General features: G+C 39.8%; 5 protein-coding genes and 1 long non-coding RNA gene across 7 annotated transcripts; 5 read left to right on the top strand and 1 right to left on the bottom strand.

The window, feature by feature from the left end:
- Positions 1-946: 946 nt before the first annotated feature.
- LOC115571489 (putative gustatory receptor clone PTE03) lies at positions 947-2485 on the top strand. Its single transcript, XM_030400929.1, has 2 exons — positions 947-1664; positions 2217-2485. The coding sequence occupies exons 1-2, from the start codon at positions 1001-1003 to the stop codon at positions 2483-2485; spliced, it is 933 nt and encodes a 310-aa protein (XP_030256789.1). The 5' UTR covers positions 947-1000.
- Positions 2486-4335: 1850 nt separating this feature from the next.
- On the bottom strand, positions 4336-5421 carry LOC115597362 (uncharacterized). The gene is made up of 3 exons (XR_003987076.1): positions 5308-5421; positions 4494-4560; positions 4336-4374 (listed from the first exon to the last, which is right to left on the bottom strand). It is a non-coding gene; the product is annotated as an uncharacterized LOC115597362 (long non-coding RNA).
- An 819-nt stretch (positions 5422-6240) lies between these two features.
- Positions 6241-7228, top strand: LOC115574784 (putative gustatory receptor clone PTE01). Its single transcript, XM_030406397.1, has one exon. It carries the CDS (start codon positions 6241-6243, stop codon positions 7171-7173), a length of 933 nt encoding a protein of 310 aa, XP_030262257.1. The 3' UTR covers positions 7174-7228.
- A 1831-nt stretch (positions 7229-9059) lies between these two features.
- LOC115571479 (putative gustatory receptor clone PTE03) lies at positions 9060-9992 on the top strand. Its single transcript, XM_030400919.1, has one exon. It carries the CDS (start codon positions 9060-9062, stop codon positions 9990-9992), a length of 933 nt encoding a protein of 310 aa, XP_030256779.1.
- A 1923-nt stretch (positions 9993-11915) lies between these two features.
- LOC115571470 (putative gustatory receptor clone PTE03) lies at positions 11916-12848 on the top strand. The gene has a single exon (XM_030400909.1). The coding sequence runs from the start codon at positions 11916-11918 to the stop codon at positions 12846-12848; it is 933 nt and encodes a 310-aa protein (XP_030256769.1).
- A 2662-nt stretch (positions 12849-15510) lies between these two features.
- On the top strand, positions 15511-17153 carry LOC115573636 (olfactory receptor 52B2-like). Of its 2 annotated transcripts, XM_030404521.1 has the most exons (3): positions 15511-15711; positions 15898-16469; positions 16569-17153. In XM_030404521.1, the coding sequence occupies exons 2-3, from the start codon at positions 15915-15917 to the stop codon at positions 16848-16850; spliced, it is 837 nt and encodes a 278-aa protein (XP_030260381.1). In that variant the 5' UTR covers positions 15511-15711; positions 15898-15914; the 3' UTR covers positions 16851-17153. The 2 variants fall into 2 exon arrangements, with proteins under 2 accessions (XP_030260381.1, XP_030260374.1); XM_030404514.1 differs by having other exon boundaries at positions 15898-17153.
- The last annotated feature ends 6315 nt before the right edge of the window (positions 17154-23468 follow it).

The following is a 23468-nucleotide window of genomic DNA, read 5'->3' as shown; positions in this document are numbered from 1 at the left end:
TCAAGTGTTAAACTCTGTAATGAGTTGTCCACCACATTTGGTTCATTGCTGTGTATATGTGATGATTCTATTGAAAAAGGAAAAACATAGAACTTCTTCTCCTTAGCAACAGAAATGAAATGGAATATTTGTATTTATGTGTCCATCCTCTGTGTAAAACTTCTGTAAATTCTTTGAAAATAAATATTAATAATTAAAGGTGAAATAACTTGAGTTTTGAAATTGTATGCACAGATTATGATCAAATATTATACAGTGTACAACATAGTCAAACTAATACTAATCCTAAACTTGAGGGAGCCGTGGACAGGAGCTCTGCTCTGGCAACAACTTTAGATCTGAGCCAGAGCTGTGGTAAAGGTCAATGACTAGAGATTTACAACCTGGAGTAAACCCACGCACCCACTCACCCACGCACCGGGAGAACGTGCAAACTCTGCACAGAAAGGCCCTGCTCGAGTGGGATTTGAACCCAGGACCTTCTTGCTGTGAGGCAACAGTGCTAGCCAACGTGCTGCCCAACAGTATCTCTGTGTCTCCCGGGGCCTTGTTGAAGGTCATTGGTACACTGATACAGAGATGTTCCGTAGTTGTTCCATTGAGAGTCTCCAGGTGAAGACCGTCCAGGGTGGGTCACTGCAGCTAGTATACAGCATTGGTTCATGAGACGCATGCTCAACTAAGATAACAGGGCACCTGATACGTCAGTCTTGTGACAAAATGTAATGGACTGCAGTCTTGGGTAATATCAGTGTGCTTCAATGCCAATAAAAGACAGAGTCTTTCATCTTAGAACTAACAGGTTTCAACTTTATTTGATATAGGACAACATATTGCCAGAGGTGAGATAGCAGAGGCACAGCTGATTTATTTCACAGCACTTAATATAAAATTTGTCTGTTAACATGATTATGTAATGTTATTTTTCTCTCTTTCAACAGTTGTTTTTCAGCAAAAGAAGGAACAGCAACAACATAACACTGTAGAGTACTGCAAGATTATGTACACTAATGCATCTTCTACAGTTTTACTAAAATTGGAAACACTGGGTTTATCTAATAGATACATCTACCCAGCATTTTTGTTTGGGACTTTAACATATCTGTTTATTATGTTTTGCAACTTGTTGCTATTAACAACTATTGCTTGTAGTGCAAAGCTGCACAAGCCCATGTTTATCCTGCTGTTCAACTTGCCCATCAGTGACATGTTGGGTGCTACAGCTCTTTTTCCTCAGCTCGTTTACAGCATTGTGACACAGAAGAGACTGATTTCCCTTCCTGCATGTGTTATTCAGGCTTTACTGGTTCACACTTATGGTGGAGGAAACTTGCTGACCTTGACTGCCATGGCATATGACAGATACATTGCTATATGTTGTCCTTTAAAGTATAATGCCATCATGACTCCACATACCTTAGTTAAAATGATTGTTTCAATATGGTCAATCAGTATTTCACTAATAGTTGTACAGCTTTCATTACTTGCACGGCTTAAAATTTGCAGGACAAATGTAATAGATTTGTACTGTAACAATCCATCAATTGTAAAACTGACCTGTGACGACACCAGAGTGAACAACTACTACGGACTGTTCACTATATTCGTATGTCAAGCTGGACCTCTCTCAGTGATACTGTACACATATGCACATATTTTGCGTACTGTTACAGCCGCCGCTGGCTGCCGTTTAACTTGTAACCATTGTGTGTGTTCTATGAGAGATTCTTCTATTATGCAAATCCGGTTGTGTGATTCCCTGTCGCGGATTGGTCCTTCTGGAGCTGAGGCCTGCTACTTCCTACTTCCTGTTTCCAGTTCACGGGCGTCTGGGATTGGTGTGGCTGTGACTTGACCAAACCTGCCAATCAAGAGCCTTCAATCTACCGCAGCTGCAGTATAAATGGCATGTGTGTCTTAAGTTTCGCGCGGCTGTGACCCTGTGATCAGCTTGCCTCCCTATGCGTTGCATATCTTCGTGTGTCTTGAATGTTTTAATACTGAGTACCAGAGTTGGTCTCTCTCCCGGTTTGAGCTGCTGTATAGCTGTTTGTTTGTTTGTTTTTGGTGTGCTGTTTTTTGTAAACTTATGGGTGCTGACCTCCTTTTGTTCTTTAGTGTTTTTTTTAGAAAGAGCTTAATAGCTGTTATTTATCCAATTTCCTTTTGTGCCTTAGTCATTTGTCAGCACCTGTACAGTCTCTTTTTGTTATGTTTATGTGTTATGACTCATCAGTCTAATGCCAGAAAAAAAGCCATTCAGACATGTGGCACACATTTGGTCATTTACTTAGTTCTAGAATTCAGTGCTTTTATTACTCTCATTGGTAGTCGTATTAAAATTGTGTCCCCTTATATGAGAAGAGCTCTTGGTGTTACAATTTTAGTGTTCCCCCCTATTTTGGACCCAATTATATATGGACTGAAAACCAAAGAACTCAAGACTGGCATAAAAATGTTCTTCAAAATAAATGTGGGTTCATAAGAGCTTTAGGCTTTCCTATGAAATGCTTTATGATCATTTGTGGAACTAATGCTGACTTCCAAATTAAATACGATTTAGGCCTGTGAGCAACGTTTGTCTATATAGAAAACACTCATGTGTTTTTCTTCATCTGACTTACACATTTTGACTTTTTAAATTGTATATCTAATATCTGAATGATATGAACACTGTCATGAAGTATGTATTCACCAGTCTCCACTTACCCTTCACCATACATATCTGCATTTTTACACACACACAAACACACACACACTGACTTATATACATACATACTGTACATACATACCCACTTTGCATTCTGTGAAAGCTAAATAGATAAATATGAAATACATAAATCAATACATGCACAATGAATACAAATGTTTTTGTAATTTTTTTTTAACAGTTTGTTTTCGGACATTGCTTATTAGAAATAATGTACATTGTGTTGATACATTTTTCAGTAATTTTTTGGTTTATTTGAATTCAACAGATCAATATTGAAATCCCCACAAATGAAAAGTACTTTAAACATTTCCTCCACCCAATCCCTAATAGATTCAGTACTAGAGCCTGGTGCGCTGTTTATACAACTAGTTAACAGATATTTTTGTTCTTCTCTATGTAGATTTCAAGTGTTACTCTCTCTAAGTTGTCCACCACATTTAGTTCTCTTCTGTGTGTGTGTATGTGTGTAATAATTCTTTTAATAAGGAAAAACTAAGAATTTCTATTCCCTTGCAACAGAAATGATGGGGAATATTTTTACGTATGTGTCTGTCTTCTGTGTGAACTATCTGTAAGTCCCTGATAAATGAATAATAATAAATAAAGGTGATAAAACTTGACATTTGAAAATTTCTAATACCTAGTGCACAGAACCAATTATATTTTTCATTGTGTGCGAATGTGCTAGGTAAAAAATGTAATGAATATTGTATAACAATAGTAATAATAAATAATTCTAAAGGGAATCCTCCCCTAATTCCTTTGGCAAACTAATCTACCGGTGTCAACACAAATACTGTGAGTTGAGGTGCACAAATCACAAAAGGGATAAATGGAATAGAAATTATTTCTAGATAAAAGTACACGTAAACTTAGATATTCCAAAGGCACTCTTTGGGTATGCACTGGGCTTCGACCTATTATCACTACCGTCCAACTTTTGAGGAAGTTTGGTTCAGTTGGAAGGAGAAATGCATTAATTTGATGACATATTATACAATGTACAACATAGTAAAATGGTACTCATCCCCAACTTGAGGAAGCCGTGGGCAGCAGTTAATGTGCTCTCCAAATCTGAGCCAGTGCAAGTGCCTTGGTGAATGGCAATGACTGGAGATTTACTACCTGGCGTAAACCCACGCACACACAGGGAGAACATGCAAAGTCCTCACACAAAGGCCCTGCATGAGTGGGATTTGAACCCAAGACCTTCTTGCTGTGAGCAGTGGCGCTGCGAGAGTCTGCTGGGGCCCTAGGCAAAAAAAAAACCCGGGGCCCTTCAACCAGCATTCATCACCATTATTTTATAAATAATCTGACATCAAAACATTTTTACGAAATCTCAACATTTTTTTATTTCACTAGAATTTTCTAAATATACATATAAATAACAATAAAACCAGAACAATAAATAACTCTCCTCTCTCCAGGTCTGTCCCTCTCTTCTCCTCTCCTCTTCTCTCCAGGTCTGTCCCTCTCTTCTCCTCTCCTCTCTCTGAAAGACAAATGTAAGACAAGTGGAGATGTAGTTTAAAAACCTCATTTAGTCATCAATACATGAATTGTAATAATTACATAAAACAAATTGATATTTGCCTTTTCCATTTTCCTCCTCTCCAGGTCTCTCCTCATCTTTTCTCTCCTCTCCTGTCTTGACGGAACTGATATGACAAAAAAACCCAACAAAAAACAAAATAGCAGGGTAGATATTGTGATAACGAATCTTTAGAGGGCATGGCATAAAGAAAGGTTAACAATTAAAGTGGTATTCTGTACTTACAGTTTTCATTATCAGCATTTGGAGGAGGCTCTTCATACTGCTCCTGTCAAAAACTTAAATAATGATCCTGAGAAGAGATAACAAAGTGATATAGTATATGATCCTTGTTATAGGAGCATTTTAATAAAGTCAATTAAAAATGATTTTACATTATAGAATTAGTTATAGTATTCATAGCTAGGGTTGCAATGGTGTGAGATGTTCACAGTACAATAAGGTTAACCCTCTCAGAAAGAAATCACGGTATATGGTATTACACAATTTTTCTTCTTATTATTATTGGTTACAGTGACCCTTTAAGAAATGAAAACATAAGGGTTTTTTCGTTAAACACACAAAATATGTCCTGATAGACAACTTGAAACCATTTTCCTCTGTATGGTTACATTTTTAATTTGATAAAACTAATACTGTAGAATTCAATACCATAGATAAGCAAATGTATGTACGGTACAAGTTTACATTTCTGCTTGCTACCTAGCTTAGATATGTTTAGCTAGCAAGTGACTCAGAAAGTTCGTTAGCTAACAAGCATTAACTGACATGTTGGAACAGGCTAACAAAGTCGAGCTCGGTAACGACCGTTGCCGCTGGCGCACTCTCACGTCCGCCGTCAGACATGGACGCGGTCACTGCCGGCTGGCCGTGACCGCGTCCATGTCCGCTAGCTAGGCATGTCCGCTAACGTTAGCTAGGTTACGTAAACGAATAAACACCATTAACATTTAGTCTAACGCTACTTTGGCTGAAGTAACCAGCATTCAGTTATTTAACGTTACTGACACTCAATCGTCATTATCTGCTCCACACTTACCACTGTCTTGCTTTCTTTTTTCTCTTTCTTTTTTCGTTCCCCGAGAGATAACTCCTCTTCATCTTTCTTCGTGGACGCCAACTTCGATTACTGACGTTAATGTCAACGTACGCGTGTCTTCCAAATTAGACGGGGATGACGTGGGGCTCCTTTAGGGAGGTTTCCTACTGACATGTCTTTGTAAATCGTGTTTTGGGAATGGAGTGGGGGCCCCAGTCTACAACCATAGACTGTATTATTTATCATTGTATATATATTGTTGTGGGGTACAGCTTGTCAGACTTCGGTGCCCCGTAAATTACGACCTGGGCCCGGGGCGGCTACAACGTAAGACATTGTTGTGGGGTACAGTTTGTCAGACCTCGAGGGCCCCCTATCGGCCGGGGGCCCTAAGCAGTTGCCTGCCTTGCGTGGTCACAAGTTGCGCCTCTGGCTGTGAGGCAACATTGCTAGCCAATCTACTGCCCAACAATATCTCTGTTTCTTCCAGGATGTTGTTGACGGTCGCTGAGAATATGAAAGCTGGTTTTAGCTGTTCTATAACGAGTCCCCAGGCGAAGACCATCCAGAGCGGGTCACAGCAGCTAGTACACAGCATGTGTTCATGAGACGCATGCTCAACTAGATAACAGGGCACCTGATACGTCAGTCTTGTGACAAAATGTAATGGACTGCAGTCTTGGGTAATATCAGTGTGCTTCAATGCCAATAAAAGACAGAGTCTTTCATCTTAGAACTAACAGGTTTCAACTGTATTTGATATAGGACAACATATTGCCAGAGGTGAGATAGCAGAGGCACAGCTGATTTATTTCACAGCACTTATTTGTCTGTTAACATGATTATGTAATGTTATTTTTCTCTCTTTCAACAGTTGTTTTTCAGCAAAAGAAGGAACAGCAACAACATAACACTGTAGAGTACTGCAAGATTATGTACACTAATGCATCTTCTACAGTTTTACTAAAATTGGAAACACTGGGTTTATCTAATAGATACATCTACCCAGCATTTTTGTTTGGGACTTTAACATATCTGTTTATTATGTTTTGCAACTTGTTGGTATTAACAACTATTGCTTGTAGTGCAAAGCTGCACAAGCCCATGTTTATCCTACTGTTCAACTTGCCCATCAGTGACATATTGGGTGCTACAGCTCTTTTTCCTCAGCTTGTTTACAGCATTGTGACACAGAACAGACTGATTTCCCTTCCTGCATGTGTTATTCAGGCTTTACTGGTTCACACTTATGGTACAGGAAACTTGCTGACCTTGACTGCCATGGCATATGACAGATACATTGCTATATGTTGTCCTTTAAAGTATAATGCCATCATGACTCCACATACCTTAGTTAAAATGATTGTTTCAATATGGTCAATCAGTATTTCACTAATAGTTGTACAGCTTTCATTACTTGCACGGCTTAAAATTTGCAGGACAAATGTAATAGATTTGTACTGTAACAATCCATCAATTGTTAAACTGACCTGTGACGACACCAGAGTGAACAACTACTACGGACTGTTCACTATATTCGTATGTCAAGCTGGACCTCTCTCAGTGATACTGTACACATATGCACATATTTTGCGTACATGTGTTATGACTCATCAGTCTAATGCCAGAAAAAAAGCCATTCAGACATGTGGCACACATTTGGTCATTTACTTAGTTCTAGAATTCAGTGCTTTTATTACTCTCATTGGTAGTCGTATTAAAATTGTGTCCCCTTATATAAGAAGAGCTCTTGGTGTTACAATTTTAGTGTTCCCCCCTATTTTGGACCCAATTATATATGGACTGAAAACCAAAGAACTCAAGACTGGCATAAAAATGTTCTTCAAAATAAATGCGGGATCGTAAGAGCTTTAGGCTTTCCTATGTAATGTTTTATGATCATTTGTGGAACTAAGGCTGACTTCCAAATTAAATACGATTTAGGCCTGTGAGCAACGTTTGTCTATATAGAAAACACTTCTGTTTTTCTTCATCTGACCTACACATTTTGACTTTGTAAATTGTATATCTAATATTTGAATGATATGAACACTGTCATGAAGTATGTATTCACCAGTCTCCACTTACCCTTCACCATACATATCTGCACCCAATTTGCATTCTGTGAAAGATAAATAGATAAATATGAAATACATAAATCAATACATGCACAGTGAATACAAATGTTTTTGTAATTTTTTTAACAGTTTGTTTTCGGACATTGCTTAAAAGAAATAATGTACATTGTGTTGATACATTTTTCAGTAATTTTTTGGTTAATTTGAATTCAATAGATCAACGTTGAAATCCCCACAAATGAAAAGTACTTTTAAAACATTTCCTCCACCCAGTCCCTGAGAGATTCAGTACTAGACCCTGGTGCCCTGTATATACAACTAGTTAACAGATATTTTTGTTTTTCTCTATGTAGATTTCAAGTGTAACTCTCTCTACGTTGTCCACCACATTTAGTTCTCATCTGTGTGTATGTGTGTAATGATTCTTTAAATAAGGAAAAACTAAGAATTTATATTCCCTTGCAACATAAATGATGGGGAATATTTTCATGTTTGTGTCTGTCCACTGTGTGAACTATCTGTAAGTTCCTGATAAATAACAAATAATAAATAAAGGTGATAAATCTTTACATTTGAAAGTTTCTAATACCTAGTGCACAGAACCAATGATATGTGTCATTGTATGCAAATGTGCTTGATGAAAACATGTAATGAATATTGTATAACAATAGTAATAAAAACAAATTCTAAAGGGAATCCTCCCCTAATTTTTTGGCAAACTAATCTACTGTGTCAACACAAATACTGTGAGTTGAGGTGCACAAATCACAAAAGGGATGTATGGAATAGAAATTGTCTCTAGATAAAAAGTACATGTATACTTAGATATTCCCAAGGCACTCTTTGGGTATGCACTGGGCTTCGACCTATAGGTAAATCACTACCCTCTAACTTGTGAGGAAGTTTGGTTCAGTTGGAAGAAGAAATACATTAATTTGATCACATATTATACAATGTACAACATAGTCAAAATGGTACTCATCCCCAACTTGAGGGAGCCGTGGGCAGTAGTTAATGTGCTCACCAGATCTGAGCCAGTGCCTGTGCCTTGGTGAAGGGCATGACTGGAGATTTACTACCTGCGTAAACCCACGCACACACAGGGAGAACATGCAAAGTCATCACACAGAGGCCCTGCATGAATGGGATTTGAACCCAGGACCTTCTTGCTGTGAGGCTACATTGCTTGCCAATGTACTGTCCAACAATATCTCTGTGTCTTCCAGGATGTTGTTGAAGGTCGTTGGGAATATGAAAGCTGGTTTTAGCTGTTGTATTACGAGTCCCCAGGCGAAGACCATCCAGAGCGGGTCACAGCAGCTAGAACACAGCATGTGTTCATGGGATGCACGCTGATAACAGGGCACCTGATACGTCAGTCTTGTGACAAAATGTAATGGACTGCAGTCTTGGGTAATATCAATGTACTTCAATGCCAATAAAAGGCAGAGTCTTACATCTTACAACTAACAGGTTTCAACTGTATGTGGGAATAGGACAACATATTACAATAGGTGAGATAGCAGAGGCACAGCTGATTTATTTCAAAGCACTTAATATACAATTGTCTGTTAAAATGGATTATGTAGAGTTTTCTTTTTTTCTCTTTCAACAGTTGTTTTTCAGCAAAAGAAGAAACAGCAACAACATAACACTGTAGAGCACTGCAAGATTATGTACACAAATGCATCTTCTACGGTTTTACTAAAATTGGAAACACTGGGTTTATCTAATAGATACATCTACCCAGCATTTTTGTTTGGGACTTTAACATATCTGTTTATTATGTTTTGCAACTTGTTGGTATTAACAACTATTGCTTGTAGTGCAAAGCTGCACAAGCCCATGTTTATCCTGCTGTTCAACTTGCCCATCAGTGACATGTTGGGTGCTACAGCTCTTTTCCCTCAGATGGTTTACAGCATTGTGACACAGAACAGACTGATTTCTCTTCCTGCCTGTGTTATTCAGGCTTTACTGGTTCATATTTATGGTACAGGAAACCTGCTGACCTTGACTGCCATGGCATATGACAGATACATTGCTATATGTTGTCCTTTAAAGTATAATGCCATCATGACTCCACATACCTTAGTTAAAATGATTGTTTCAATATGGTCAATCAATATTTCACTAATAGTCGTACTGCTTTCATTACTTGCACGGCTTAAAATTTGCAGGACAAATGTAATAGATTTGTACTGTAACAATCCATCAATTGTGAAACTGACCTGTGACGACACCAGAGTGAACAACTACTACGGACTGTTCACTATATTCATATGTCAAGTCGGACCTCTCTCAGTGATGCTGTACACATATGCACAGATTTTGCGTACATGTGTTATGAATGATCAGTCTAATGCCAGAAAAAAAGCCATTCAGACATGTGGCTCACATTTGGTCATTTACTTAGTTCTAGAATTCAGTGCTTTTATTACTCTCATTGCTCATCGCATTAATATTGTGTCCCCTTATATAAGAAGAGCACTTGGTGTAACAATTTTAGTCTTCCCCCCTATTTTGGACCCAATTATATATGGACTGAAAACCAAAGAACTCAAGACTGGCATAAAAATGTTCTTCAAAATAAATGTGGGTTCATAAGAGCTTTAGGCTTTCCTATGAAATGCTTTATGATAATTTATGGAACTAATGCTGACTTCCAAATTAAGTACGATTTAGGCCTGTGAGCAACGTTTGTCTATATAGAAAACACTCGTGTGTTTTTCTTCATCTGACTTACACATTTTGACTTCGTAAATTGTATATCTAATATTTGAATGATATGAACACTGTCATGAAGTATGTATTCACCAGTCTCCACTTACCCTACACCAAACATATCTGCATTTTTACACACACACACACACACACACACACTGATTTATATACATACATACCCAATTTGCATTCTGTGAAAGATAAATAGATAAATATGAAATACGTAAATCAATACATGCACAATGAATACAAATGTTTTTGTAATTTTTTTTAAACAGTTTGTTTTCAGACATTGCTTATTAGAAATAATGTACATTGTGATGATACATTTTTTCAGTAATTTTTTGGTTTATTTGAATTTAACAGATCAATATTGAAATCCCCACAAATGAAAAGTACTTTTAAAACATTTCCTCCACCCAGTCCCTGAGAGATTCAGTACTAGACCCTGGTGCCCTGTATATACAACTAGTTAACAGATATTTTTGTTTTTCTCTATGTAGATTTCAAGTGTTACTCTCTCTAAGTTGTCCGCCACATTCATTTCTCTTTTGTGTGTGTAATTATTCTTTTAATAAGGAAAAACTAAGAAAATGATGGGGAATATTTTCATGTATGTGTCTGTCCACTGTGTGAACTATCTGTAAGTTCCTGATAAATAAATGATAATACATTAAGGTGATAAAACTTGACATTTGAAACTTTCTAATACCTAGTGCACAGAACCAATGATATTTGTCATTGTATGCAAATGTGCTTGATAAAAACATGTAATGAATATTGTATAACAATAGTAATAACAAATAATTCTAAAGGGAATCCTCCCCTAATTTTTTGGCAAACTAAACCACAGTGTCAACATAAATACTGTGAGTTGAGGTGCACAAATCACAAAAGGGATGAATGGAACAGAAATTGTTTCTAGGTAAAAGTACATGTATACTTAGATATTCCCAAGGCACTCTTTGGGTATGCACTGGGCTTCGACCTATAGGTAAATCACTACCCTCTAACTTGTGAGGAAGTTTGGTTCAGTTGGAAGAAGAAATATATTCATTTGATCACATATTATACAATGTACAACATAGTCAAAATGGTACTCATCCCCAACTTGAGGGAGCCGTGGGCAGCAATTAATGTACTCTCCAGATCAGAGCCAGTGCCTGTGCCTTGGTGAAGGGCATGACTGGAGATTTACTACCTGGCGTAAACCCACGCACACACAGGGAGAACATGCAAAGTCCTCACACAAAGGCCCTGCAAGAGTGGGATTTGAACCCAGGACCTTCTTGCTGTGAGGCTACATTGCTAGCCAATGTACTGCCCAACAATATCTCTGTGTCTTCCCGGATGTTGTTGAAGGTCGTTGGGAATATGAAAGCTGGTTTTAGCTGTTGAATTACAAGTCCCCAGGCGAAGACCATCCAGATAGGGTCACAGCAGCTAGAACACAGCATGTGTTCATGGGACGCACGCTCAACTAACAGAGATAACAGGGCACCTGATACGTCAGTTATGTGACAAAATGTAATGGACTGCAGTCTTGGGAAATATCAGTGTGCATCAATGTGAATAAAAGGCAGAGTCTTACTTCTTACAACTTACAGGTTTCAACTGTATGTGAGAATAGGACAACATATTACAAGAGGTGAGATAGCAGAGGCACAGCTGATTTATTTCAAAGCACTTAATAGACAATTGTCTGTTAACATGGATTATGTACTGTTTTGTTTTTCTCTTTCAACAGTTGTTTTTCAGCAAAAGAAGAAACAGCAACAACATAACACTGTAGAGTACTGCAAGATTATGTACACTAATGCATCTTCTACAGTTTTACTAAAATTGGAAACACTGGGTTTATCTAACAGATACATCTACCCAGCATTTTTGTTTGGGACTTTAACATATCTGGTTATTATGTTTTGCAACTTGTTGGTATTAACAACTATTGCTTGTACTGCAAAGCTGCACAAGCCCATGTTTATCCTGCTGTTCAACTTGCCCATCAGTGACATGTTGGGTGCTACAGCTCTTTTTCCTCAGCTTGTTTACAGCATTGTGACACAGAACAGACTGATTTCTCTTCCTGCATGTGTTATTCAGGCTTTACTGGTTCACACTTATGGTGGAGGAAACTTGCTGACCTTGACTGCCATGGCATATGACAGATACATTGCTATATGTTGTCCTTTAAAGTATAATGCCATCATGAATCCACATACCTTAGTTAAAATGATTGTTTCAATATGGTCAATCAGTATTTCACTAATAGTTGTACAGCTTTCATTACTTGCACGGCTTAAAATTTGCAGGACAAATGTTATAGATTTGTACTGTAACAATCCATCAATTGTTAAACTGACCTGTGACGACACCAGAGTGAACAACTACTACGGACTGTTCACTATATTCATATGTCAAGCTGGACCTCTCTCAGTGATACTGTACACATATGCACAGATTTTGCGTACATGTGTTATGAATGATCAGTCTAATGCCAGAAAAAAAGCCATTCAGACATGTGGCACGCATTTAGTCATTTACTTCGTCCTAGAATTCAGTGCTTTTATTGCTCTCATTGCTCATCGCATTAAAATTGTGTCCCCTTATATAAGAAGAGCTCTTGGTGTTACAATTTTAGTTATCCCCCCTTTTTTTGACCCAATTATATATGGACTGAAAACCAAAGAACTCAAGACTGGCATAAAAATGTTCTTTAAAATAAATGTGGGTTTGTAAGAGCTTTAGGCTTTCCTATGAAATGTTTTAAAATCATTTGTGGAACTAAAATGAAACTTCCAAATTCATTACCATTTAGGCCTGTGAGCAGCGTTTGTCTATACAGGAAACACTCTTGTGCTTTTCTTCATCTGACTTATACACTTTGACTTTGTAAATTGTATATCTAATATTTGAATTATATGAACACTGTCATGAAGTATGTATTCACCAGTCTCCACTTACCCTTCACCATACATATCATACATAAAAAAAATGTGGGTTCATAAGAGCTTTGTGAGCAACAATCGTCCATACACAAAAAAATCATGTGTTTTTTCTCATTTGATTTAAATATTTAGAGCTTGTTTGTTGGATATCTAAATGATATCTGAATGATATGAACACTGTCAATAGACAGTGGTGCACATGCATACATATTTGAATTTTAATAACAGAAAATATACTTTAATATGCATTCTGCTCTGTGTGAAACTGTTTGATGTAATAACATTATGTCGAGAGGCATTTCATAATTTCTATTCATTTGACTTGATGTGAGCTATTGATGTGAAAATGAAACAAATGTTTTATTTTTTCCTTTGTAATGGAAATTATGTTAACATTTAAATATACATATTTATTCTCCTTTACAATAATATACCAATAAATCAAATAAGATATTTTCAGTATGTATCTGGTGTTCTGAGTAAAACTCCTGTTATTTCCTAATGATTAAATGTTATATGGGACGTGATTAGATTTTTTTTCTTTATATACTGAACGGGCAGTTTAAAAAAGATAAACAATGTTAAAACACGGATTTAATATGATCTTCAATTCTCAATGTCTTTGACAGTTAAATAAAAATACATTCAGCAGCAAATCTGACTGTGTTGAGACTAATAGTCTGTTATATTTGTAAATGGGGAGACTGATTTAAAGAGTCAACAAACATTTCAATAAACATTGTAAGAAAAGGAACATTATTTTAGACTGCACTGAGCCACCTGATGTGAGAGAAGTGCTACAAATCACTTTTACTTTTTAATCCCTATCGCAGAAGGGACACACAAATGGAAAGGTGGTTTCCTTTCTTTTCTTTTTGTGATCTGCTTCCAGGTCCCGAGGGAGAAACTGTTCTCTGATACAGGCCCTGGGGCAGCCTTTTTTCTCTTTTTGGTTAATCCTGTGCACAACCACTCACCCACTGACTTACTTTTTATCTTGTCCTTTTGCACATATTTCTTAGTTCCTCTTGTGTCTGGCCCCTGCTCTCAGGAGCTGACCCCAATGGAAATCATGGGATTTCAAGCGTATTGGTGTTTTGTGCTGTGCTCAGGCCCTAGAGAGGAGAGTTTAGGGGACATCAAACATTTCAGTTAAAGGCTGACTTCCTGCTTAACACAAGGAGAGCAGGTGAGAAGGATGTACCGTCCTCAGCACCATAGTGTAACACCTTAAGCACACTTTGGAGATCACTATCTCACACAGGCAGAGATCTGCCTGTCAGGCCAGGTGCACTGTCTCATTATCATGTCTTTCTCACACATGAAAAATAACATAAACATAAAATAGTCAGAGCTGCCTCTATCAGCCGTTTAGCTCAGTGGGTAGAGCAGGCGTCCCCTGTACAGAGGCTTTGTCCTCGCTGCAGTGGATCTGGGTTCGAGTCCCGGCCTGGGGCCCTGTGCTGCATGTCACTCCCCCTCTCTCTCATCCTGTTTCCTGTCAACTCTTCAATAAAGCCATAAAGGCCAAAAAACTATACTTGAAAAAATTACAAAGTAGACAGCTTCTCAACTGTTTGAGGCCACAAATCAGGTGAGGGGTCATTTTCGAACAAGCTTACACACAGTCAGACTTATTTTTTGGAGATGGAGTTGGAGTCGCCCCCTGCTGGTTGTTAAAGTGAACGAAGGTTTGCTGAGTACTTTTCAGACCTTAACACCATGACCATATATATTTCATGTAGTCAATAGTTGGCATCGTCCTTCTGTCACTGTGATAGCTACAACCCCAGTGTCGACCGTCTCAGTGGACTTAAAGGCAGACAGTCGAGTCAGAGGGAGAAATCTGCTGGTGTCAGCAGCTTGATGGAAATAATCTTGTAATCACTGTAATCACTAACATTTCAAAAGGCGTTAAATGTTCCCCAGTTACTTTCCCTGTTACACCTGGGAGTTGTCACTGTTGGTCCTGGCCTGACATTCTTTCTTTTTCTCAATATCTGTAAATAGTGTAAATAAATAGTGTGTCTGACATGTTGACCACTAAGTGCCTTCAGAGTAGCAGCCAAAATTGATCGCTGTGTTCCTCTTTACTGTCACCTCTCTCTGCTGTTCCTTTGAGGTTTGGCCACACAGTAATGCCCTCTCCTGTGAGTAAACAATCATACTTTTAGATTAATAGACAGTTTTTTTTTTACGTTAGTCTGTCTCTGTGCCAAATCGATAATTATTACATTCTTTATGTAAATGTGTGGTTGGTATTTTTACAGAGCCCCCCTCTGAGACAGCACTTCAGTCACTGTCACAACAATCTAAACATAAACTAAACGGTAAACCAGAAGACTCCAGGGAGTTGTCGGCTGTTCAGCAAAAATCATATAAAGCTGCTTATCCTTCTGAATGTCTCTGCAGTTGATCATTGCCAGTATTGCTAGCACTGGTGTAATGATGATCTACTACCTTTGTCATTCAGCTTGTTTTAAGTCTGTCTTCTGTACATTTTGTCGTCTGTGGAGATTCAGAGCAAAACTGTTAATCTAAAATACTTTAACTTGTTATTTAAACACTGTGTATGATATATGATGTGTCTTGTTTAAGTGAAATTTATTTAGATTCAAGGTGAAGTGGTGTGGAAGCATTCAAGCTTTAATATGGTAAGTTCCGTCCTTTGCAGTGCGAATTTTTAAATTTTAACCATAACTGATATGTGGGTTATCATATCTTTTTTTTGTCCCTCTTTGTATTACTTGTCTTATCATGTCCTCTCTCACTGCTGAATTAATGTGTGTAATTAATGTGTGTATGAAAAAGTTATGCCTTGTTTCCTTTTGATATCCTAGGAAAGAAGAGCATAAAAATGGACAACCCCTACAACGTCTCATCTGTTTTACTGCTAAATCGCTTTGATCTCCCCCCTGAAACTGTCTTCCCTGCGTTCCTTTTTGCAACTCTGAGCTACATGATCATTCTTTTCTGCAACCTCATTCTAATCCTCACCATTGTCCTGAACAAATCTCTGCATCAGCCCATGTATCTGATTCTGCTGAACCTTCCTATCAACGACCTGATCGGCTCCACAGCACTCTTCTCACAGGTCATTAAAGAAATTCTGACGGGCATCAGGACAATGCAATACTCAGCTTGTGTTGCCCAGGCTTTCTTCATACACATCTATGCAGGAGGTTCAGTGCTTACTCTGACTGCTATGGCATATGATAGATACATTGCCATATGTTGTCCTTTGAAGTACAACACTGTCATGACTCATGCTCACATCATGAAAATAATCTCATGTGTGTGGTTAAGTGTTTTAGTTTTAATAGCTGCGCTTTTCATCCTGCTGCTGCGTTTACCCCGCTGTCGATCTGAACTCACCCACCCCTACTGTGATAATCCAAGTTTGCTGTCTCTGGTCTGTGCTGACACAACCATCAACAACATTACTGGGCTTATAGGAACTGCTCTTACACAAGTGATAGCTAATGGGATGATTTTGTATACGTACCTCCAGATCCTCGTTGCGTGCTTCAGATCCAAACGACCGGACACAAAAGCCAAAGCCTTGCAGACGTGTGCTACACATCTCACTGTTTTCCTGCTGTTGGAGTGTCTCGGTCTTTTCACCATCATATCATACAGACTAAAGAACATGTCACCACAATTAATGAAATTCATGGGGATGTCCACGTTGATTTTCCCCCCAACACTGAATCCGATCATCTATGGACTTAAAACAAAAGAAATCCGAGACAAAGTAGTACACTTTGTCAGGCATAAAATCTTTCCACCATAATGCATACTGATACTTTTCTTCTCCTGCAGACAATGTCTAACTTCCTTGCTACTTTTTAAAAAATGTACTTTGCTATGAAACCCCTTTGTTCTCTCTCAAATCACTTCTCCTTTGGCCTTATGTTCATGAACGTACAATTAAGTTTGAAATTATGCATTTGAAAACTACAGTACAGGGTGTTTAACAGTAATTAACCTTCCACCAATTCTTTCACAAGGTTAATATGAATAACTGCTGCCACAATTTGAACATGTAACTTGTATTATGTGAACTATTCTGCATTAAAAACAATTTGAAAACCTCCATGATGCTCATCTTTTCTTCTCCTTCAACGATTATAGCCAATACAATAATAACAACACCAGTGTTTGTCAGTTCTCTGATACAGGACTTGTATTTGGATCTTTGTCATCTGCTATTGCTTAAAAAAATACAAATATACAAAATCAGCAAATCAATTTAAGTAGAATAGTTTCTGTAGGACATTGTGAGGCAGTTGCTGAGGCGCTGCAGCATATGAAATATCTTTAGAATACTTCTCATGACCTGCTTTTTGGGATTTTTTTTTTACACAAAACTTCCATGACAGTGTACAGTGACTCATTCATATCACAGTGTGTCTTAACAATACAAATACAGCAGAGGGCACCAACAGTTTGCACAATAAGCTCAGCAACCCAAACAAACAAAAACCACATGAACTTGTGTTCATGTGGTCGATCTGCTGCATTTGGTGTGGTTTGCTGCCATCTTGTGTCGTGTGAGGTTGGTTGACAGTGGAGGCCAGTCCTGAACCACATCAGGCTGGTGAAATGGCAATGTGTTCTTTAAAGCACCTGGAGTTAAAAGTGAACTAAATAAAAAATGAGTAAGGAAGCTCTAATATTTGGCCGCAGTCATGACACCAGTGAAGCTACATTAAACTGAATCTGTGCTGTTTTGACCCCAGTCTCACCCAACAGGATAGTCACTCCTCACTGATATATGAATGTAAAGTGCAATTTAATCTGCTTAATATGTATTTGTTTTCTTTATCCCTTTGATTTTCATTTACACATCTGTCTGTCTGTCTGTCTGTCTGTCACCATTATAGTAGACTTAACCTTACCATAATGAAGGAGAAGGAATGATTTGGTCAGAAATAGGTTTTGATCTATTATCCAATATAAGCATCAAAAGAACCTTGATTACTTAAAAACTACACTCTAAAAAGTGTGACTGGGCTAAATTAATATTTACAAAATAAATACTAGTAACATTTACATGAAAAAAGGACTATGTGCAGTTTGGTATATTATTATGTTGATTTAATCAAATTTGAATGATCTATCAATTGCATTTTACTCATTTTTGTTTAAGTAATATCAGCTGAAAATCACTGAGTGTAATTTAATCATATTTTATCAGTAAAGTCAACAATGTCGAAAAATAAATACATTTTACTCAATGGGGACTCTTTGGTTTTAATCGCCGTACACTTCCGCCCAAGATATTTGCGCCACAAGGACGTTGATGTCACAACCGTCGTCCACTGCCATGTTCTCAAGGTAAGAGGCTTCAATAATAACACTTAATAGCTACGTTGCCCCAACTTGAACGTTGTTCTGCGTTACTGCGAGTTACCGAACAAATTCACTGGCAGTAGTTTACTGGCAAGTTTAATCAATATCGCGATTCAAAGTCAGCCGTAGCTTTCACCCCTCCCCCACCGTAACAAGCTAGCAACAGTGAGCAAGACGACAAACACACGTTGTTCTGAGAGGTGAGTATATAGTTACACACTTCGTGTTATCGGGTATGCTGTGCTCGAGTGTCACGTTATACTTGAGTAACCGTCAAAAGCGGTATATTTACTGGCTTTACTACTTTTCAGAGTGGTGGTAGCGGTGCTAGCAGTGGTGGTGGTTGTAGCGGTTGGGGGGGGCAGCGGTGGCTTTTTGAACACTTTTTACATCGGTCAACACGGCAATAAATTAAGCCCTCTATTTATTCTGTGTCGATCGTGTTCGAACTGTTGGTTGTAGGTCGTGGTGACAACACATTACACTAATGCCGTTTGTGAACGCTGGTTAGAGGTCAGTAATTAAGAGCACGGTGCTAACTCTGAGCTGCCAGATGGATGCTTCATCATTCCTTACTGCCCGTTTGCTCCTAAACATTCAAAGCTGTACACTGTACCATACATAACACCTAATAACCCCCCCCCCCCCCCCCCCCCCCCCCCCACACACACACACACACATTTTTTTTCTTAATGCATTTCTTAATGCTTGATACTGTTTCGATTGCTTTCTGCCTGGGGTGAATGTGAAGTAGGGAACTGATGAGTGATGATGCATAAACTGGTATTTTGTGTTTCAGGGTGTCTGTGTTTTTGCTATTATAATCCTCTTAAAGGTCAAGTACTGCTGTACACCGGAATACAAGTTTATGGAAGTAGTGCACAGTAACTAATGACACTTTTTGCACTTACCTACTTGCCCTTCTATTTGCATAGTCAATGCATAGTGCTAATTTATTTAGCATGGATATTTATTGGCATGGAAAATTCTGTTCACAGTTATGAAAATTATATTATTCTGGTATATATGTAACAAATTATCATATTGTGCAAATGAATATGTGATGATCGTGTGACAGTCTATGACAGGCAGACATAAATACAGCTTTTATTTTTATCCCTTTCCAAAGCCTGAGGAACAAAAAACAAATGTTATGATTACCATCCAAGTAATAATGGACCTCACTGTACATACAGGGCTGTACGCTTAGCTTTTTCATTAGGAGCACAGGTGCTCCTAAATGAAAAGATTCAGGAGCACAGAAAAAATTTAGGAGCACTATGAAATTTCTCAAATAACACAATTTATTTATTAACACACATGTGCACTCAAAAATATAAACATAGTTCCATCATAAGGCCTACTGCAACCCTCAAACACAGAGAACATTCCTGTCCCACATCTTTCTGTAGTCAGGTCGCCTGGCACGTTTGGCTGAGTTTATCCAGCGGTCCACAGCAGGACTTGGATCATAGTCCTCAACACTTGGCCCCTCCAGGGTGATCCTCATGAGGTCTTCAGTGGTGGAGACCGCAAGGCTGCTTCTTTTGGAGCTTTTTATGCGGTTCTGTGCAGAGAAGCCCCTCTCGCACTGGGCAGCTGAAATGGGCAGCACCAGCATCAGCTGCACCAACGCCAGTATGTTCTAGGGGGATCAAGATAGGCCTTACTTATCTCATCTATAACCACCAATAATAGGAGGGCACTGCAGCATACAAACACTCAGCAGTGTTTGCTTACCTTGTAATCCTCCCTGTATGGCTCCTTGGTCAGCATGGTCTCCCACAGGCCACTGTAGGACTTGTCCTTGAAGTTTTGACTGACCAAGATCTTCAGTCCCTGCCACTCGTCCTGAACAGCCGCCAGGTCACACCCTGATCTGTAGAGATTTAACAGAGGGAGTTTGCAAATACCCAAACATCATTGTTTGCATCACATGGCACAGCAGTGCAAAATACATTCTTACCTCTCAAGAGGCTCTCTGAAATGCCTCATCAAGTCTGCCACACCATCATCACCAAAGGTCAGAAGGCTGCCCTGGTCATCTGGCCATGTGTCATGGTTGAAGACTCTAAAGGCCTGCACTGGGGTCTTGACTTCAGCCTCATCATTCAGGAGCCCACCAAACCTGGCTTTTAGCTCAGTCACACTGATGTTGATGGCCGCCTCAATGTGCTTCTTCAGCTGGGGATGGGTGAGGTCTGTGAGACCTGTCAGATTCCCCTTCAGTGGTATTCCCTTTGAGAGAGAGAGAGACAATCACACACAAAATAGTTTTAAAGACTGCATTTCTCCAAATCTTTAAATCGAATAGACCTACACTATTTCTCGTATAGTGACTGATTCTCACACTTCTGCTCTAAACATCTGTTTCCCTTAGATCCTAACAAACTCATCCTAACACACCTGGAATCTGCACTCATCATCATCTCCATGCTGAGCAAGCATGTTCTGGATCTTCTCCAGCATGCCTCCTGACTTTGCCCTAGACTTAAAATCTGTGTAAAGCGGCAAAAAAATTGTGTTATGAGTTTGTCACACCAAAGAAACATGTATCATTGACCACTGAGCCAAATTTGAAAGATTAAAAAAATTGTTAAGTATATAAAATTAGGTCTCAAAATCATGGAAAAACAAGCACTTCTTTCTGCTGTGAAACGCTGGGGGCGTGTCAGTTAGAGGCGCTGGAACCACGCCTATGCGCAGGGGGCTACACGTCATGTTAATGACGTCGGTGTCTCCCCAGGTGTTCCCCAGGTGTTCCCCTTGTCTATCTAAACCCGCGGACAGTTTATAATCATATAGATGCTGTTATAACGTGTAGTGATTGAGATCTTGACCCACTAAACATCCTGGAAAGTGACGGAGTGAAGTTTTTCGCGCTAAATTACACAATTATACATAATCACCATCAGTAAACAGGACGCTGTCTGACTCTGTCACTCGCGGGGACGGAGGCTGTTTTCTGGGGGACAGTTTCCTGAAGTCTCGGTCAGGAGGGCTGGCGGTCGCGGTGATTTATTTTCGTCAAACACTCGGTGAGTTAAACACTCTTGTGACAAGCGTGACAGACGCTGTTTTGTGAGCAGAAATGTGAGGAAGAATCGGGAGGACAGGGAGGGGACGGACAGGAGGACAGACGCTTCTCCACATACAGCTGTGGTATTTGTTTTCCTCATATAAGTTGCTAAAGACAGTTATAGTTACTACGTTACTTTTGTTCGGTCATGTAACGTTGCTTTGTGGGACATTTCTCTGTATTTAGTTAAGTGAAGGACCTGTGCAGTTAGACTGTCAGACCGACACGCCCTCGCTCCGCGCATCCGGATTACCGGTTCACACTGGGACGGCTCACCAATAATGCGGCCCTGATACTACCGCCACATACCGCCGGTGGGACCCGCCGTCAGCGGGACGGAGTGGGTCGGCTGCGGCGCGGCCACATCATGGCGGTGGGACCCGCCGTAAGCGGGACGGAGAGGGTCGGCTGCGGCGCGGCCACATCATGCCGGTGGGACCCGCCGTCAGCGGGACGGAGAGGGTCGGCTGCGGCGCGGCCACATCATGCCGGTGGGACCCGCCGTCAGCGGGACGGAGAGTGTCAGCGGCGGTCAGCAGCGGCCACATCTCCTCGTAGGCGGAGGAGAGGATGCAAGCCGGGGACGGAGTTGACCAGCGTCAATGGACTCCCCCGTTTCCTTACGTTGTCATCCGAAGGAAACTTAAATAAGCTAACAGCGCCGTCACCCTGCACACTGTGGCATCCAGGAAAGATGCAGAGCAATGTGTGGAGGAGACATGACTGGTTAGCTGACTGGTTGACTGGTTAGCTAGCTGCAAACTATTGTAAGCAATGCTATCCGAGACTGGAGAGGGAGAACCGCTGAAGCTGACGCGCTTAACGTATTTATACCACTTCCGCAGCAGGGCGGGGTTTATGCAAATCATATGGCCGCGTTACGTAACGCGGCCATGATTTGCATGATTTCTGACCCGCCCATTAAATCCTGAACACAGAAATGTTGAAAAACTGTTTGTGAGCCTAGCTCCAAAATTAAATTCTACATGGCTGAATGGCTATTACATGTTTTAAGTAAACACATTTATGACCCGTTTAATGTGTTTAGAAGAAAATGGCTGATTTTGGTTTACACGGACTTTAAGTCCTTCTAGTCTGGTCACAGTCTTCCTTAGCTCTGACGTGGCTTGGGGGAGGATCAGGTCATTTCTCTGCAGGGTCAGGCTAAGTGAAGACAGCTCCTCAAACATGTCAAAGAGGAAATGGCAGAATACACAAAAAAGTGCACTCTCCATTCCTCTCTTTACCTATGTAGTAGTGAGTAGATCAATACAAAATAAGTGTTGTATTCCTAGCCACCTCCATTCTGAAATGTCATTTGACTAAACCTATTTTTTTTAGCTTCATGTATTGTGTAAAACTGACCTTCTTTGCCCGACCTTGAACCTCCACTGAACCTGCAACAGCCAGGTGCTCCATGTGCTGCAGAACAATGGAGTACTGGCCATGGTCTGTGGCGAGGTCCTTGTCTGCTCCATGTCGCAGGAACACTTTGAGTGCCCTGTGGACATGGGGGATCCAGCGTGTCCCTTTGACGGTAGACGGTGTGCAGACATCCACACCAAGCTCTTGCCCTAGTTGATGGAGCTCTCTCTTGGACTTCCCACTGAAGTGGTAGGTCTTCCACACGAGATGCAGAAGATCGTACACCTGGCACACCATTGGTTCTTTCTTCTGGAGGGTCAGGATTGCCAGCTCTAGTCTGTGAAAGCCAAAATATAGTAAAAAAAACTATCCACCTTCTTCTTCTTCTCCTCTCTGTTACACAAGTAGTTGGTGTGTCTGTGTGCCTGCTTGTCTTACTGACAAATAATTTAGTGTCTGTGCACACACGCATGTGACAAATGTGCATATATGTCTGCTACCACATAACCAATTTTTTTAGTAACAAACCTGTGTGGCATGCAGTGGATAGCGATAATATACTCCCCTGCCTCTCTTTGCAGGAGAGCAATCACTCCTCCACGGTGGCCCATA

The sequence above is a fragment of the Sparus aurata genome, chromosome 2 (assembly GCF_900880675.1).
Source record: "Sparus aurata chromosome 2, fSpaAur1.1, whole genome shotgun sequence".
NCBI classification, from domain to species: Eukaryota; Metazoa; Chordata; class Actinopteri; order Spariformes; family Sparidae; genus Sparus; species Sparus aurata.
Note: the sequence above shows the minus strand (reverse complement) of the source record. Positions and strands in the feature narration are given on the sequence as shown.

Excerpts from the sequence above, each read along its gene's own strand:
- LOC115571489 (XM_030400929.1), top strand. The coding sequence starts at position 1,001 with ATGTACACTAATGCATCTTCTACAGTTTTACTAAAATTGGAAACACTG. Across the intron at positions 1,665-2,216 it reads ATATGCACATATTTTGCGTA|TATGTGTTATGACTCATCAG; the intron begins CTGTTACAGCCG and ends TTTTGTTATGTT.
- LOC115574784 (XM_030406397.1), top strand. The coding sequence starts at position 6,241 with ATGTACACTAATGCATCTTCTACAGTTTTACTAAAATTGGAAACACTG.
- LOC115571479 (XM_030400919.1), top strand. The coding sequence starts at position 9,060 with ATGTACACAAATGCATCTTCTACGGTTTTACTAAAATTGGAAACACTG.
- LOC115571470 (XM_030400909.1), top strand. The coding sequence starts at position 11,916 with ATGTACACTAATGCATCTTCTACAGTTTTACTAAAATTGGAAACACTG.
- LOC115573636 (XM_030404514.1), top strand. The coding sequence starts at position 15,915 with ATGGACAACCCCTACAACGTCTCATCTGTTTTACTGCTAAATCGCTTT.